This window comes from Falco biarmicus, chromosome 7, assembly GCF_023638135.1.
Source record: "Falco biarmicus isolate bFalBia1 chromosome 7, bFalBia1.pri, whole genome shotgun sequence".
Classification (NCBI taxonomy): Eukaryota; Metazoa; Chordata; class Aves; order Falconiformes; family Falconidae; genus Falco; species Falco biarmicus.
The window spans coordinates 57,216,159-57,232,234 of NC_079294.1; the positions used below are offsets into that span (position 1 = coordinate 57,216,159).

Here is a 16,076-nt window from a genome sequence, read left to right on the forward strand (position 1 = left end):
TTTGTAATTTTAGTCTTTCTTTTATTACATTGAAGCTGTGGCCAGAACCTGGTTGAACAAGTTGGCATCTGAAGCTGTAATCATGTAGAGGCAACAAAATGTTTTTACATAAATGTCTTTATGGAGGAGTGATGGGTATTTCTTGGTGGCGGTGGCTGTGGCTGAGAAAGCCCTGTAACTTTAACGCTGACGCTGATCCATTTTAGTTACCCTGACTATTGTTTGTGTTTCTTCTTGGTGTGAAAACCATCTCCAGCTGAGGCTGCCTTTCTATTGGGTGCATGGATAAGTCATTGTTTTTCTGGATGTTGTTAAGGCCTTTTCCTTTCATTGTCTGTACTCTGCACCGTCTCAGAAGAGTCACCAGAATTGCTTTCATCATTACCATGGCAATAAACTTTCCTACACAGCCCCGAGGGCCGAATCCAAATGGTTGGAAATAGCGTGAAGGAACCTGCACAGAATAACATAAGGAATAAACTTTAAGACAAATTCTTCTTCATAAAAGTAGCCAAAATGATGATGGAAATTGGTAGCAGTTATACTCTGAAAAAACTTGCAGAAATAATCTCTTAGGATCGATGTTCATTTACTCTGAACAGAACCTCCCACCCAAGTCAGCTGCAATACAGAGACGCCTACAGAAGGTATGCCATTTGGAAGGCAGGGATTATAAAGTTAGCCAGCTGAATTCTGCCCATGTATTTCAGCCTGTTCATCCTGTCAGCTACAGGGATTTTACCACAAGCTGTGAAATGGAATGAAGCTTTTGCTCTTCAATATGCATTAAAGTTTATTAAAAACTTCTTCAGAAAATGTTCGTTGCAGAGGTTATAAATGTCTGAGATAAAGGCTGATGCCTTGTCTAAAGATAATCATAAAGCCATACACCTACAATTATAATTAAAAAGCTAGTGTTCCTGAGAATTAATTTGGCATAAAACGTAATGTTGAAAATTTGATTTGATATCTGATAGAGAGATAACACATAAAAATTATTATCCCTGTCCTATCAACTAAAATGTGAAATGCAGGATTCCCAGAACTGTTGAAGAATGCATCGCTAGTTTCTGCTGCTTTTATTGACAGTCCCAACAGCATGAGTAGTTCTGCTAACGAGCTACAAAGGTACTTGTTATGAGTAAGAAGCAGCAAGTCTAGCTACCAGTAAATTATTTTTCTTCATCTGTGTAGCTTCCTTTTAAAAAAGTAAGGTATTTGCTGTGTTCTGACTTCTTATTTAACCCAAGAAAAGTAGAAAAGGTAACTTTATATCAAATTACCTAGAAAAAGTTGTCTTTTTGTCTCATTTTCATATTGAGAAAAATGTTTTCTGTTTAAATTCTTTTGAGAAATGATAGGTAAATGCAAGTGTTTATAATACAGAGCAAGTACAGCAGCTGGCAGTACAGCACAATGGCAAACGCGCAGCCTGGGAAAATGGAAAAATGTTTAGATTCTAACAATACCATCATATCTTAAATAATGGCGTGGATTGCCCTTCACTTAGAGAACTGTGTGAAAATTGTGCCTGCTAGAATAATTATGTGGGAAACAGAATGCATCAAGTCAGATAGAAAATGTGTGGTTAAATATTTGGTCAAGGGGAAATGTTTTTAGTAGCAAAGTGTACTTACAAAATAAGCAAGAAATTCATTTTGATAGAAATACTTAGAATGAAAATAATGAGTGGCAAAACGGAAACTATTCTCAGTGAATAGTTATTTCAATAAACTTAATCACTTACACTCTTCTTGAAGTTTCTACAGTTACTTTTTTCTTGATCTGTTGTTTATAATACCATGTGCAGAATTTGCTATGGGTGATCGAACAGCAGTTTAGAGATGTTAACCAGGTTGTTTAGCACTTATTTGTGTGGCATACATGGTACTCCTAGATTTTTTTTTTAATAGGAAAAATGTAAAACTTAGAGGTGTGTTTCTGGCTTGAACATTCATATCTTTTTCTTCTTTATTTTCATAGTTATTTCTTCAGGTGTTTTTACTAGTAAGTCCACTTTTAGTGGTTCAAAGTGGATCATCTATTTAAATCTGAAATGACTGGACACTTATGTGCACAGCTTCTAATATCTCTAATATCTCAAAAGAAAAAATCTTGGCAGGTAATAAAATTATTTTGTTACTTTTTCAATTAGATAAAATGAGAAGTATGACAGCTGTAGAAAGCACTAAGCCTTTAGCTTCAACCCCATTCAAGCTTAATATTTCACAAGCCACCAGAAAATGTAGGCAAAGGTTCGCATACCAGGAAAATGGGTGCATCTGTGATAGCAAGGCTAATGTTCTGCAGTTGAGATTCCATTCATAGAACTAAGTTGATTATACCCTCCGCTCTTGCATGACTGTTTATTCTGGAGATTTAATTCCCTCACAGGAGTGCTAACCTGACCTTAGCATTTCATATTTTGTGTTATCACATGGGTAGCAGTATCTTCTGCTTCCATCTGCACTGGTTAACAGTCAAAAACAATGAGTCAAACGTGCCATAGCATCAGTCTGTTTTCTTTCAGTACAGTCTTAATCTCTCCAGATGATTATTCCTGAACAACAGTTTTGCAAAATAATTTGTTTAATCAGTAATCAGAAGAGTGGGAGTCTAAATGAAACTAAATGATCTGAAGGATGATTTACAATAGTAGGGAATTACAAGTAGGAAAAAAAAATCACATGTTGCTTTTGATATAGGAATCTATAATTTAGACTAAAGAAAATTCTAGTTCTTTTAGGAGTTAGTATATAATTTGAAATGCTGAGCTGAGACTGAATTGCTCAACATCTGCAGTACTGAGTTGGTTGAAACTTAGGATTTCCGTTTTGGTCTATAAAATGTTTATTTTTTTTAATTTTAAATTTAATTAAAAATTAAACCAAACCAACAAAAAAAGACTAAAATGTCTCCTAATTTTCAGTCTCTTAGGGGTTACTGTACGGCTTCACCTCTCCAGAAAATCCTCAGGTGGCCTCAGCTCTGTGTGGTACTGCTTGTGTGGCTTTAGCTCCCTAAAGGCTCTTTATTTTGTCCTCTGTCAGGGTTTATAATGGGAACTATGTGTGTCTGACAAATTTAATCAGAAATCTTTAATCAAAATTAAGATGTCTGGGAAAACTTTGTTTCAATATTGTAATAAATTTTTAATTAAAAAGCACTTTGACAGGGAAATAGCTGCCTGGCTTTAATAATAATAATAATAGTAATAAGCAGGATGTATAGCTAACTAGGTACTTAGGCAAAGGTAAAACAGCCTTATGGTCACAATGTTCTTGATCAAAGGAAGAGATACTGCCAATAAATAATACCCGATTTCCTGTAAGAAAGAAGATAGAAAACTTACATTTTTCTCAAAATTTTCAAGAGAAAACTCATTCGGCTTTGGGAAGAATTCAAGCTTATGCATACGTCCAATATTGAGAATAATGTTTGTCCCCTTTTTCACAGGGTAGCCATCAATTACATCATCTTGTAAAGCTTTTCGCATGATCAAGTCCACAACCGGCTGGTATCTCATGCTCTCATAAATAAAATTCTCCACAATCTTTAAGTTTGGCATGTCATCACTCTGTATGTCTCTGTCACCTTGTGGAATAAAACAGATGGTTATGACTTCCATAGCTTCATTGTACAAATACCAAAACATTTTGGAAAGTTCTCAGGTCCTGAAATAGCAGGAAGGGTCCAACAGCTTCTAAGGAGTTTTATGTAGCCTTACATATTTGGGGAATCCGGTACGTTATTCATCAGCATAAACCCTGGTTTATCAATTTATGATCTCACCTTGTTCTTAATACATTTTGAGTCTTTGTTCTGCTTTCTTGTCAATGAAAAAACTCTGGAAATCCTTTCCTGACTTCTCTATGACTGAAAGCAACAAGACCCAATGAATAAATCCTCTGAGAGGTGACACCAAATGCAATCTGGGAATAGGCTGCAGATGGGAGATAACTTTGTAGGGACCTTAACTTTTCGCGATGTGATTGGGTTTGGCTGGGTCTACCGCTAGGTCTTGCTGTGGCCTGACTATTTCCATTACCATGAGTAACTTCCTCCCAGCTTGATTCCATCAGCAGCGGTATCAGCGCCATGATGTACTGCCAGTGGGAGCCTTACTTTAATTTTCAAGCCACAAGCAGTTCAAGAAACTACAGGCTGACAGCTGCAGTGGCAGGATTTTAAGATAAAAGGCAGCTTTGCTACCCCAGTTGGTCATTTGCTTAAGGAAAAGGCAACAACATTCTACTGCCTTAGAAATCAAGGCTATCCAAAAGAAACAGGGCAGATGAGAGTACTCAATTCTCATGAGGACAATAAGATAAAGTTTATTATTAGAAAAAGACTAAAGCACCTGCTATACATTTTCCAGTGTTAAACTGACCAGAAGGAACTCTTGAATAAGAGTGGATGAAATTACTTTCTACAGTAGTTCAGTATCAAGTTTTGAATGAAGTCTTGATGAAGGGAAGAATACAAATTTGAAATATCTTGATTGTATTTTGAATACTTAAAGGGGAGACCAGTTTGATATCAAAATGGATGACAGCAGAATATAATTATGATTTTCTCTAATCTTTCCCTTCTGCAGTCATAGTGAAACTTAATTTCTGCATATACACAGAGAAATATTGGTGATTAGAAGTATTTGAAATTAGTGTCCCTTTTTGCTATTTCAAAGTAAAAGGAAAATAATTTCAATGGAACTTATGAGGCGAGTGCTGATCCCTACTGCTGTTGCTGAGGAGTGAATATAGCACATTCTTTCTAATAGATAGTAAATTCTGATGATTCCTATTTGAATTTATCTTACAAATCCCTCATCTTCTTTCTTCTGACCTTGAATAAAATCTTTTACATATAATGGTGTTTCATATATTTTACAGCAAATGCCTCTGTTAGAAGAAAGCACTTACAATTTTCAGCCTTTCAGTTTTAAGAGTGAAATTAGATCAGTGCTGAAGCAAAATTATATTCCCGCATCACTGGCTTTGCAGCTCCTGCTTACCCATAACAGTTTCAATTTCTCTCATCATCTCCTCTTCCACTGTGGGGTGCTCTGCAATCAGTATTAGCATAAAGAAGAGAGTCACAGACAGAGTATCAGGAGCAGCAATCATCATCTCCAGCACACACTGGTTTACATTCTCAGCAGTCAGATCCCCTCTGTTCTGAAAAAAAATTGGAAATTTGGGGAAAAATGTTGATTGCTGACCTCCGGTGGCAGCAAAGGTCCTACAGCAGTAGGATGGGACAGACCTAGAATATCTGCTTTAAAGAAAAGTCAAAATCTTGTCAGTCTATCTTATATGCTAAATAGCATTTATTTTTTTGTCTTTCGGACAAAACCAGAAAACTTGTTTTGATGGGTGTGTATTATCTTACAGAAAAGCAAGAGGTTGTTCTTAGCTCAGATTCTTACTGATTTAGTGCCTTTCCAAACAGAGTTTGTGAGCTGTCAGAAGGTATACAAGATAGGATTTATATAGCGTTTGAAGCCTTTGCAAACAAAAGGCAATACATCAAGATAAAATACAGGGGTTAGGGAAAAACTGAAGGACATTAAGGGTTAGATGGAAGAGTTTTAAGGATGTTTAAGCCATGAAAAACATCAGATATGCAACTATTCCAGAAAATGCAACTACTGAATGTTTGAAATACCATTAGGGACTCCACAGAACCCACTAATTTGTACCATGTTACTATGACATGACTTTTAGATAGACATGTGAAGTTTAAGTTGCAAAGCCTGTGGTGTTAGTGACGGGAGAATGTCGGAAAAATTAAAGTTATTTAATTTTAAAAAAGCCATATTTTGAGTACATTGCCAATACCTGTGCAAAAATCAACTGGGATGCAAAATCCATATGTTCATCCAACTTTTCAACAGTGGAAAGCTTTTGTCGTTTCTGTTCTATTAAGATTTCCATTGCTTCTTTCAAATCCTTGCTGAAAACAGATTAAACCCAACGTATTGAGAAATATCTGCAGACTTGTAGGATACGCTAGAATATGACTAAAAGCATAGAGGTTATACCAATAAAAACATAAAAGAATGGCAGAAATTAAGTATTCCTAAGAGTAGTTACATGGTTCTCTGCAAAAGTAGTAATACCATGGAAGGTGTGTTTTATTAAATAATTCCTTGTTAGTTTGGACTGCAATCTTACTCTCTTCTTATAAGGGAGACTGAAAAAGATGAAAATAAGTTTGTATATCCTGTTGATGAATAGAGGTTTTAAAGATTTGTTAATGTTTTGAAAGAATTTGTGTACTTCCTTCTATTTTATACTGTATTTTATCAGTGAATGAAACGAACTTAGAGAACGTGAGGGTTAATTGTTAGAAAAATATAGATAAATGTTAGAAAAATTGTACTGTCTTGAAGGTAGAATTGATCTAAAGTTTTCATATTTAAATAGTAATATGTGTCAACAGTTTGTATTTCAGTGGTGAAAAAAAGCAACATAAACCAGTTTTTATAATTTTTTTTTGAATTTTGAATAAGCTATAGATTTCAGGGCAATTAGTTTAAAAAATATTTTGAAAAGTTTTTGAATAAAATCCTCAGGCTATCCATTTGTGTTTGTTATTGTTGGGAAAGAAAATCTGACTGGCTTTGTAGGGGTAAATGCATTTAAAACTTCAAACCTGGTAAAGCTTTCATTATTTATAACATCTTTTATGTATTAGAAATAGCAAAAGGTTCTTTTTGCCAACTTTTATCAGGAGAATATTGGAAGTCGTCATATCCTGTAGTCGTTCTTTGCATTGCTTTAAGTCCATCAATCTTTTTTTATTTTTTTTTCTTTTCCAGTAGAAATTTATGAATAAGTCCATTTTAATGGGATTGCTTTTGAAACATCTGTATTTGCCTGCAGGGGCTTTCTAGTAATTGTGCCACTGCATTTAGCTATTATTAGAATCGCAGAATAAAGCACTAATCAGTGGCATAATAATAACCAGGAAGCACATATTAGGGAAGGTAAGTCTTGTGTCTAGTTCATAAGAGTTCTCAATTACTTTAGATGAACCTTCATCTTTTCTTTAAAGCCTATACGTTATATAGCACTATCAAAACAATTTATTACATATGCTTCATGAGTAGGAGTTACTCTCACTAGATGGATTCCAAATCCAAAATTAACAAACTCATTACTGATTCTTTTTATAGCCAGACCTCTTTTGGCAAAAGATGGCAAACCAGATTATAAAAATAGAAAAGGCGTTTTGTACTTTTGCAAAGAGGAAGATGGCAAAACATATTTGTTCCTTAGGATAAAAAACCCTTGAAATGGATTATCGTGCTAAGCACCAAGTTTTAATTAAAAAATTACTGTTGACTCAAAAATGCGCATTGAAGGAACCAAAAAATAGGATTATGCTTGGGGGTTAACTCTTCTGGGACAGTGCCATGAATGCAGATGAGTTTTCTTGTTTTGATGAAGTGTAGCCTAATGTTTGACTGTCCTCAACTAGATAGCACATATAACTTCACCACATGTTATGGCTTTTCTTTGTCTGTTTGAACTGAACCAGTGATTTCAATTTAGTGTCGCATTTGAGCTGGCATTAACTAATATTTTGGTGAGTAAACTAGGACTGAATAGACAAGCGCCTTAAATCGCCCCTGAGATCAGCCACATGTAACATCAGTGGCAAATCTTGTTCTGTTGCTATCTTGGGTCTGCAGATGGGGACTTCAGCCACGCAGCTTTGCAAGTTTCACAATTTATTTTCTAAAAGGCAAGGAAGATACCCTTCCCAGAAAAAGAATCTTATGCAAATGATGTATAAAACTGTTGATACTTACACTGCCTCTTCATATTTCTTGCACAGCCAAGAAATCTTAAAAAAGATGTCAGGCTTTAATAAAAGTGCTTGCCAAGCATCAAAGTAGTTTTGAATCTTAAGTACAATGGCATGTTCTGAAAATAAACATTAACAAAAAGTAAGAAATATAAACCTTAATAGTCAAGTAACACAAATTAATAATACTCCAACAAGGTTCACAGGAATTTGATAAACGACTGGTCTTAGTGATGGTAAGATAACATTATGAAAAATTTGTAGCACACTGTAGAAAAGGTATAGATCTTTGTGAAAACTCTCAGCTAGCTAAAAGGGGAGATAGTGGTGTTTCGACCAGAGCCAAATAGTCTCCCACAGGAGAGCAGAAGCAGAACTCTTACAGCATATTGAAATGGTGTAATTTAGACATCACGGTATGTTATTTCTGTCATAGTTTTGAGGATGAAGAAATCACAGAAGACTTAAATTGTCAGGTGAACTTTTCAAGGCAATCACTTAATTTTGAGGAAAAAATTCTGATTAAGTGCATATAATATTGGGATTGTACCAACTCAGTGCATAAAAACCTCTTTAAATGGTACTATTTATTAAGGTGGGTGTGACAAGCTAGTGTATATTTGTGGTCATATAATATTCTGCATTCAAACTAAAATCACTTATAAATCAATTTCAATTAATTATCTGGTGATATAGGAGTCTGTTCTTGCACTGTTTTCTGAAACAAAACTGCTGAGCGATGTCAGTGAGTTTTCCTTGGATATGCACTTTAGGTCCATCATAAGGGGTAAAAATAAAGCTGTTCGTACCATCCAAAGGGATCCCAAGAAAAAGCTTATTAGATGTGTCAAGCATGATCCGTCTCATAAGATTCAACACATTGATGTTTCCTGCGTCAGTGGTTACCTCCTCTAGTTTGTCCAGGTGATCAATTGTTGATTCAACACAAATCGCTATCATACGCACCAGACCAGGACCAGACAGAGCTGAGATACATGTGCAAAATGATCAGAAGGTTGGTTAGCTTTTGTAACTTAGGTATTGATTGGAGATAACGGTGTCAACAAAATGTAAAACATTGTCCTGTGAGCGACTAGAATAAAACAATTCTGAAACTTAGGGACTTAACATCTTTTGAAAGAAAAAACGTAAACATTGGAGTTAAAATGGCAATGAACTCAAAGCCCAAGCTTTCTTTGCATCCAGCCGCTTTGTATGTTAGATACAGATTTTGTCCCGGGTTCGCAGTGTTAAGGAAAGATAATTGACATTGTTTGTGCTGCCTTTCTGTGTGGGAGGGTGTCCATGCCCCCTGCTGCACTGCATGCCCTGTGGGTGTCCTGTCACATTTGCTTGTAGTGACACTGAGCAGGGAAGGTAGCTTGGGGATTTGGTGGGGGAGGATGATGGGCATTTCTGAAAACATAATTCCTGGGCGCTCTTAAAGAGCATGGTAGCTTTGCAGTAAGGTACTGGCGACCTGTAGTGTCTGTGTGGACCTACAGAAGCCTAGCCTGGCAGTAGTCTATCCACCTATGAAGAGTGGAGATAGTGTCATGACAGATTTATTGCATTTTAAGAATGCCAAAGCCACCAAAAGCAGTGGTCAGATCCGTTGTGATGTAATTCAGCAGGATTTTGACTGGCTCCAGCTGAAATGGATTCAGATAACTTTTGAATTACTTTGGAGACCTTGCCCTAAGTACTTTATTTATTGCTGTAATTGCCTCAAGGACATTATTTTGTCAAATATGTGTTGAGAGGGATTGTGTGTTTGTAATTCAGAGTTGGCCTGTTTTGTAAATAGAAAGAACTGGTAGTTGTAGGGATAGCTAGTAAAATAAAAATATTTTTTCCTGCCATCTTCAACCATTGCAAAGTTGCTGATATTTTTCGGTAGCAAAATCATGTAGGAAGGGTCCTAGTGTTATACAGGAGCACAGCTGCATCACCAAAATAATAACAGAAAATTTAAACTAACAGATAAACAATTTATTTTAGGTGCTCTTTTACTTTCATTACTAGAATCACTGTCGTTAACTGCTGCAGTCTCAGCTGGTAAGAATCTTTTCGGAACTGTAGAACTTGCAGAACAAGTGTGGCAGTTTTGTTAGCAAGGCTGTAAGATCATTGGAAGTAGCCAATTCTAATGATATGCAAATACTGAAGATTTTCAGTTCATGGAAAGAAGGTGAATCAAAAAATTGCAGACTCATGAAATGGTGACAGTTGGAGTTTCTGTAATTTTCTATTTGATTTCAACGTAGTGATGTAAATTACTTCAGTCTTTTTCTCTCTTACTACATTGATTCCATGTATATCAGAGGGATTAAGAAACAGTTCTGCTGTGTTTATCTTAATTTTGAAACTAAAGTACACCCCCCACCCTCCCCCTTTAGAACAAGGCAGAAAAGTCTTTGAATTTAGTGGAGGCTGGGATAGGAATATCCAACTACATTTATGGAAGTGCCAGTTGAGCTAATGTAAATGTTGGACTTGAAACATAAAAGCATTTAAAAACTTGGCTTGTGGGCATAATTTACTTTTGTTTTAATTGGATGAGATTAAGAATCTGCAGAACTACTTCAGAACCATTTCAAATAGCATACTTAAAAGATAAATGTGAAAGAACACGTGCAATAATGTATTTCTACGGGATGTATAGAGAGTACAGTTTTCTGTAAGTATGCAGAGGACATACAGCATTTCAGAAAAGACAGATGGTGTGCTACAGTGACGCAGTGTCTTAATGTACACTGATTTACCTTTGGTGAAAAAGGGACGGATTTCTTTCCAGTGTGCTGGGTTGTTATTAAATATGATCCCGTTTTCGTACATGCCAATGCACTGTAATCCAAGCTTGCTCCCAAATCGAGAAACGTAATGCCAGTGTTTCATTACGTGGAATACACTTGAGGATCTGTGAAAGAAACAGGGGGAGAGGAAAGCTCAAAACAAAAATACTATTTATAGATTGTACACAGAATTTTTATTCTGACGATCTGTAGTTGAAGTGGTGACTTGCATTCCGAATTTAGCAGGAAGCACGATGCTTGACATTAAATGTTGTTCCTTTTACATAATTAAAAAATCTCAATGATATATACCTTCAGAATGTACATTAGAGCAAGAACATATTCTGCTTAGATTTAAAATTGTTTTTCAGTACCCCCCCCACATAGATTCTAATTTGAATATTTTGTGTAGATAGAAACATGTAGATATATGATAAACTCAGGCAATGACCAGTGTCAGATATTTCAGAAGATGAGGTGAAAAATATTTTGACAGTTGATAATTACATCATGATGTGCATTAAATTGCAGCTATACTTTTGTAGCTGTTTGGTCACTCCCCGACACATATAGAAAGCAAAAATATACATGCATCACTTAAATATGCAACTTCATAATGTGATGTATGTGTGGGATAACTATCCCTAAATAGACGTGTTAGGGAAATCCATGATATGTGTAATTCTTTTTACAGTTGACAAGGTTTATTTACACATGCTGGCAAACAGGTTGTGACCAGCATTATTGCCTTGGGGTATAAATTCCTTTAGAGGGAGCTAGTATTTTAGAAATGTTGATTTAAAAATGTTAGAAAAGTGATGAAAACCTGATCAAATTAAATCCAACAAAGGCAAGGAAATTCAGAACAGAGATTGAAATGAAACAATATGCTACTTTACCATGTAGCATACTCTGTGGGCCAAATCCCAGAGTTCTTACATGGGTTTAGTTTATTTTTTCCCCTCAGGCAAAGTAAATGGGACTCTGCTATTGACTTCGGCAGCGCTGGGTTTTCACTATAGATTTGCATGACCCGAGGTAAAGTTAGCAGTGAGATGCCATATGGTACAAATAGACAAACATGGACTAAGGATCGGAGTAAAGACAGGGAGGATTGTCTGCAGGTCCAAACTTCTAAGGAACTCAGCACATTCTCTCTTCCCTACACTTCCCCACATGTGCTCTCTTTTCTAATTCCCTAGAAAGTTTTTTACATGTCGAAGGTCATCATCCGTATTTTCATAAGCATGAAAAGATGGTGTTGGAGTATGACAGCTGTCCCCAGGAATGCAAAGGTGCAGGAGGCTCATTGTGCTTCCTTTTATTCCACACATCAACATAGGAGACGCATAATACTGTTTTAAGGAAGGATTTTGACATAAAACCTTGTATAAGCAGATTTTCCTTATGAAACTATTTGAAGTCCTCCAAAAGATAACTGTTGTAACAAAGACTGCAAGTCCTCGTCTCTGTGCGTTAGCACCTCAGTATGATTAGGTTTGATGGTAAAAAGTCAGATGACATTGGAAATAGTATACTTTTACAAAATTCAGGTTATGTTTAGTTTTGCAGTGAATTTATGATCCACTGAAAACTTTATTCTGCATTTTTTTTAAGTTAAATACTAGTTCTCTGTGTACAGTCAATGCTTTTAACCAAAAAATGTCTAAGAAAAGAGACAACACCTATGTAGGATAGGAATGTAAATAGTTTTGCTGTCACATTATCTCTTTTTACAGAGGTAAAAATAAGCAGAGATGAAGCTGACTTGCTTTGAATGGCAAGTCCTGTGATAGTCCTCTATGCTACATTGTCTTTGAAAAGCTTCTACATAATGAAAACTGAGTATGAATTGATTGATATTGCTAATAAAAAGGCTGTGATTCTTTATCAATTACATATGGTAAAACTTTACTGCTGTGTTGGTTTATTTTTCTTTCGTGGCATAACTCATAAGCATCCAGAAGATACAATGTAAAAAGAAAGCAACCATCCACTGGAGCTAATAAAATGATGGTCTGAGGTTTAGCATTATGTTTAATACTGTGTATATTTGAAGTCTATGAGTAATCCCATTAATTGGAGTGGAATTACTCATAATCCTATAACATTGCATTTGCTTAATTAATTTGCTGAATTGGAGCCGTAATCTTCAAGCGTTACTCCCATTTTAAGGAGATACTTAAGAACACAGGAAAATAAAATTTGGCTTAATTTTGCTTCGCAGTCTAGGTTCCTGTATAGCATGTAATCTTAATATTAAATGAAATAGTAAGAGACAGTAAACATTTTTTAAGATTGACCCACAGTGCTTGACCTTCCTTTCCATGAAGAAAATGAGAGAATTCAAATGTATTTCAATAGTAGAGTCTTTAAAGAAACAAGATATTAGAAAACGGTCTGTGAACAGCAGAAAGAAAAAGGTGTATGTTAGGATAAATTTTGAACATAATAACTTCAATTCTACTTTAGGAAAAAAGCAGCAAAGAGGTGGTAAAAATGTGGAAAAAGCTCTTCATATTATTAAGGATAGAAGATAAGAATTTACTTGCTAATTATAAATGTTTCTTCACCGCTGATCCAAACTCTCACAAATTCTCCATATGTCTTATTGTAGTAGTTGCAGGCGCTACCTACTCCCATCCAGAGAAATCTTCCGTGTGAAATGAGGGGACCGATTCCCATACAGTATCCTGGCCCTAAGAAACAGAGCAAGGAAAGTTTTGTCTGAGCAGTGCTCACTGACAAAAACATACCTCTGAGCATCACCCTTTTGAAAGGAGCTTTTTAACATGATAATCAAAGTCTGCATTGGGCACTTCACATGTAACAACCCTGTCCTGAAGCTCTGTCTTAGAGAAACTTGCATCTACATTGTTGAAGCCTCCTTAGTATCTACGGAAGCCTAAAGTTCTTTCAATGTACATACAACTAATGACACTCATTACTACTTTGCACAATTTCAGACTGCTGCTTTGAGATTGCTTACATGTTGAGGGACAATGGCTAGATACTAGAAAGAAGACATGATCTAGAAAAAATACATATGGTTTATTAATTTGTGATTTTAACAAATCCTTTGAGTGACCTTGGCTGAGTTTGTGTTGAAGTGTCATAGTAACATCTACAAAAGTCGATATCCTTTTGATGTAAGTACATGTAATTAATTACATTTATTTTAAAGTCATTAATACTAGAGTGAGTAAACAGATATTTAAGGCGAAAAGTACTTTACTGCTGTAAACTTATGAAAACATACTTCAGTAGGAGTTAAGAATGGATTAATAAGCATTTAGTCAACAAAGTTCTCAACCAAATCCTTTAATTCGCAGATTTTCCTCTTACAACAAAAAGGAGAAAGCCGAGACAGCCGGAGAGAATTTGCCAATAACTACCTCTTTTAAAAGGAAGTTTCCTTCATCAGGGAAAGCTAAATTTGCCCCTTTTGTTTGTAAAGCATAAATCTAACTCCATACAACTAAGTACTCAGAAAACTTTTGTATACTGTTTAATAACTTAGAAGTTGCATATGGCTCAACATACATTCCACTGCTAGGAACTGCAAGACCCCAGATTATTTAAATACCTGTAAATCTAAAGATTATTAATTTAGTTCTGTCTTGTTATTGATCCGATCAAGTATTCAAATAGAATACATAACCTTTTGTGAATACTTTCCCCTGTTCTCTGACTTTCAAAGAGTTTTAGCATATTGCAGGATACTTGGCAAGGATCTTTTCTCATAATTTCATTTAGGTGCCACTGCATTAGTTTAGGATTATTCTGTAGGTTTAGGATTATTCCTGTAGTCAAACACCTTTGTGAGATGTATACACCAGTCTCATTCGTGTGGTAGGTCATTGCGTTGCATCTAATGAAAAATAGCCTGAATCAGGAACATCTACCATAAGCCCTCAAAACATTACAGAAGGGGCCCTCTAAAAGGGAAGTAATTTGATGTTGTTTTGTTCTGTAGGGTCTTCAGTGTCAAACACGGAGAGAAAAATTGATAATCTACTTAAAATCTGAAGAATTTTTAATAACAGTAATAAAAATAATAATGGTTTGTTTCTAGTAAAGACAATTTAGGAAGCTTTAAAATTAAAATATGTAAAAAGTAGTTTATAATGCACGTGAAAATGTGAACAACTAGAGTTTGTAAAATGGTATTACATCTTTCTAGCATATACATAATACAGTGGAAAACTAAGCGTCATATATTTATATAGTCAAGCCAGGTTTATTATGGAAGTTCTGAGGTTAGAGCAAGCCTGATTGCTTTTTTATCAGTTATTTAAAAAAAATGGTATTATTTAAACTGACTCTTAGTAAACTTTCTTTGCATACAATCATTATTCAGCATTGCTTTTGCACTTACTTTTGAAAACAAACCAAAAAAAACCCATGCTGTGACAGCTTTTACGTGATACTATAGCTAAAGTTAATTTACCTGGTATTGATGAGGTTTCTTCATGATTCCGTATTAGAAACAGAAAGCACATGAGAATGAGTATGGGCACTGTGGCCACTGGCACGGTGTCCGGTATGAGGCCGGTGATGTTGTAGTGCATTGGATTCAGAGTTTCCAGCACCATCTTTTCCAAGAGATTCTGCGTGGATTTAGAGAGAAAGGGGAAAGATGCAGAGATTTCAAAGCTCAAAGATCTATTCAGCTTTAGCTGGTACCTCTCAACCCCTTTGCAAGCCCTGTAAATGAGCAAATTAGCTCCTGAGGTAGCTTTATTTTATAATGAGTGACTGCCTGGACTGCTTGCCAGGACAAGCTACATCACAAGCTGAAACAGGCATGCAGCAGATGCACTTTTTGTTTGGAAATAACAAAGCTTTTCTGACCTTGATGTTGAAGCATAGTTTTGGATACTTTGGCTGACAGACCTCTTATCTCTGATATTGACTTGGCTGGCCAATACTGAGGTTTACTCCTTGCAAATTTCTAACCAAAACACAAGAAATTAAACTTTCAGCACATGTGGAAGCACTGACTGAGTTCACTTGCAACCTTTTGTCTCTGTTCCTTAGCCTTTTTCCTTCCTGCATGCCTGTGGTGCCAGAGTCCTTGAATTTCCAGAATAACTGCATTAATTTTTCATTATGCAGATAGAGCATACCCCAGGGTTTTGTTTGAAATAATGTATTATGAGCTTTTTATTGTCCGCCTTTGAGTATGATATAATGTATTGCATTTCTTTAAGTTCTTCTGCTAAATACTTGGAAAAATATAGTGTATGAATGAGAACTCACATACCCACAGAAAGATACTGCTTGCATCTGCCCAGTAATTTCTTAGCAAAATAATTTCTTAATTTTGCTCTGACAATAATTAAGAATAGATTTGCTTTGTTCCTTCCTGCAACTATTTCATAATTGAGGGATGTATTTACTTAATAGGAAACTCTTTGTTGCAGTTTACTTTCAGCAAGTGCTTTCTTGTTTATCTTCTGCTTT

The 16,076-nt window shown here is 35.6% G+C and overlaps 1 protein-coding gene across 1 annotated transcript; it reads right to left on the bottom strand.

Moving 5' to 3' along the window:
- Positions 1–202: 202 nt before the first annotated feature.
- LOC130152776 (aromatase) lies at positions 203–15,419 on the bottom strand. Its single transcript, XM_056346836.1, has 9 exons — positions 15,061–15,419; positions 13,159–13,309; positions 10,581–10,735; positions 8,625–8,801; positions 7,820–7,934; positions 5,841–5,955; positions 5,015–5,177; positions 3,353–3,594; positions 203–454 (listed from the first exon to the last, which is right to left on the bottom strand). Exons 1-9 carry the CDS (start codon positions 15,203–15,205, stop codon positions 203–205), a joined length of 1,515 nt encoding a protein of 504 aa, XP_056202811.1. The 5' UTR covers positions 15,206–15,419.
- Between the last annotated feature and the right edge of the window lie 657 nt (positions 15,420–16,076).

Bases quoted from the DNA above. Each gene is read 5' to 3' on its own strand.
- LOC130152776 (XM_056346836.1), bottom strand. From the start codon at position 15,205: ATGGTGCTGGAAACTCTGAATCCAATGCACTACAACATCACCGGCCTC. The intron at 3,595-5,014 runs GTAAGCAGGAGC...TTATTCCACAAG, and splicing joins AGAAATTGAAACTGTTATGG to GTGACAGAGACATACAGAGT. The intron at 455-3,352 runs GTAAGTTTTCTA...TATTCTGTGCAG, and splicing joins TTGAAAATTTTGAGAAAAAT to GTTCCTTCACGCTATTTCCA.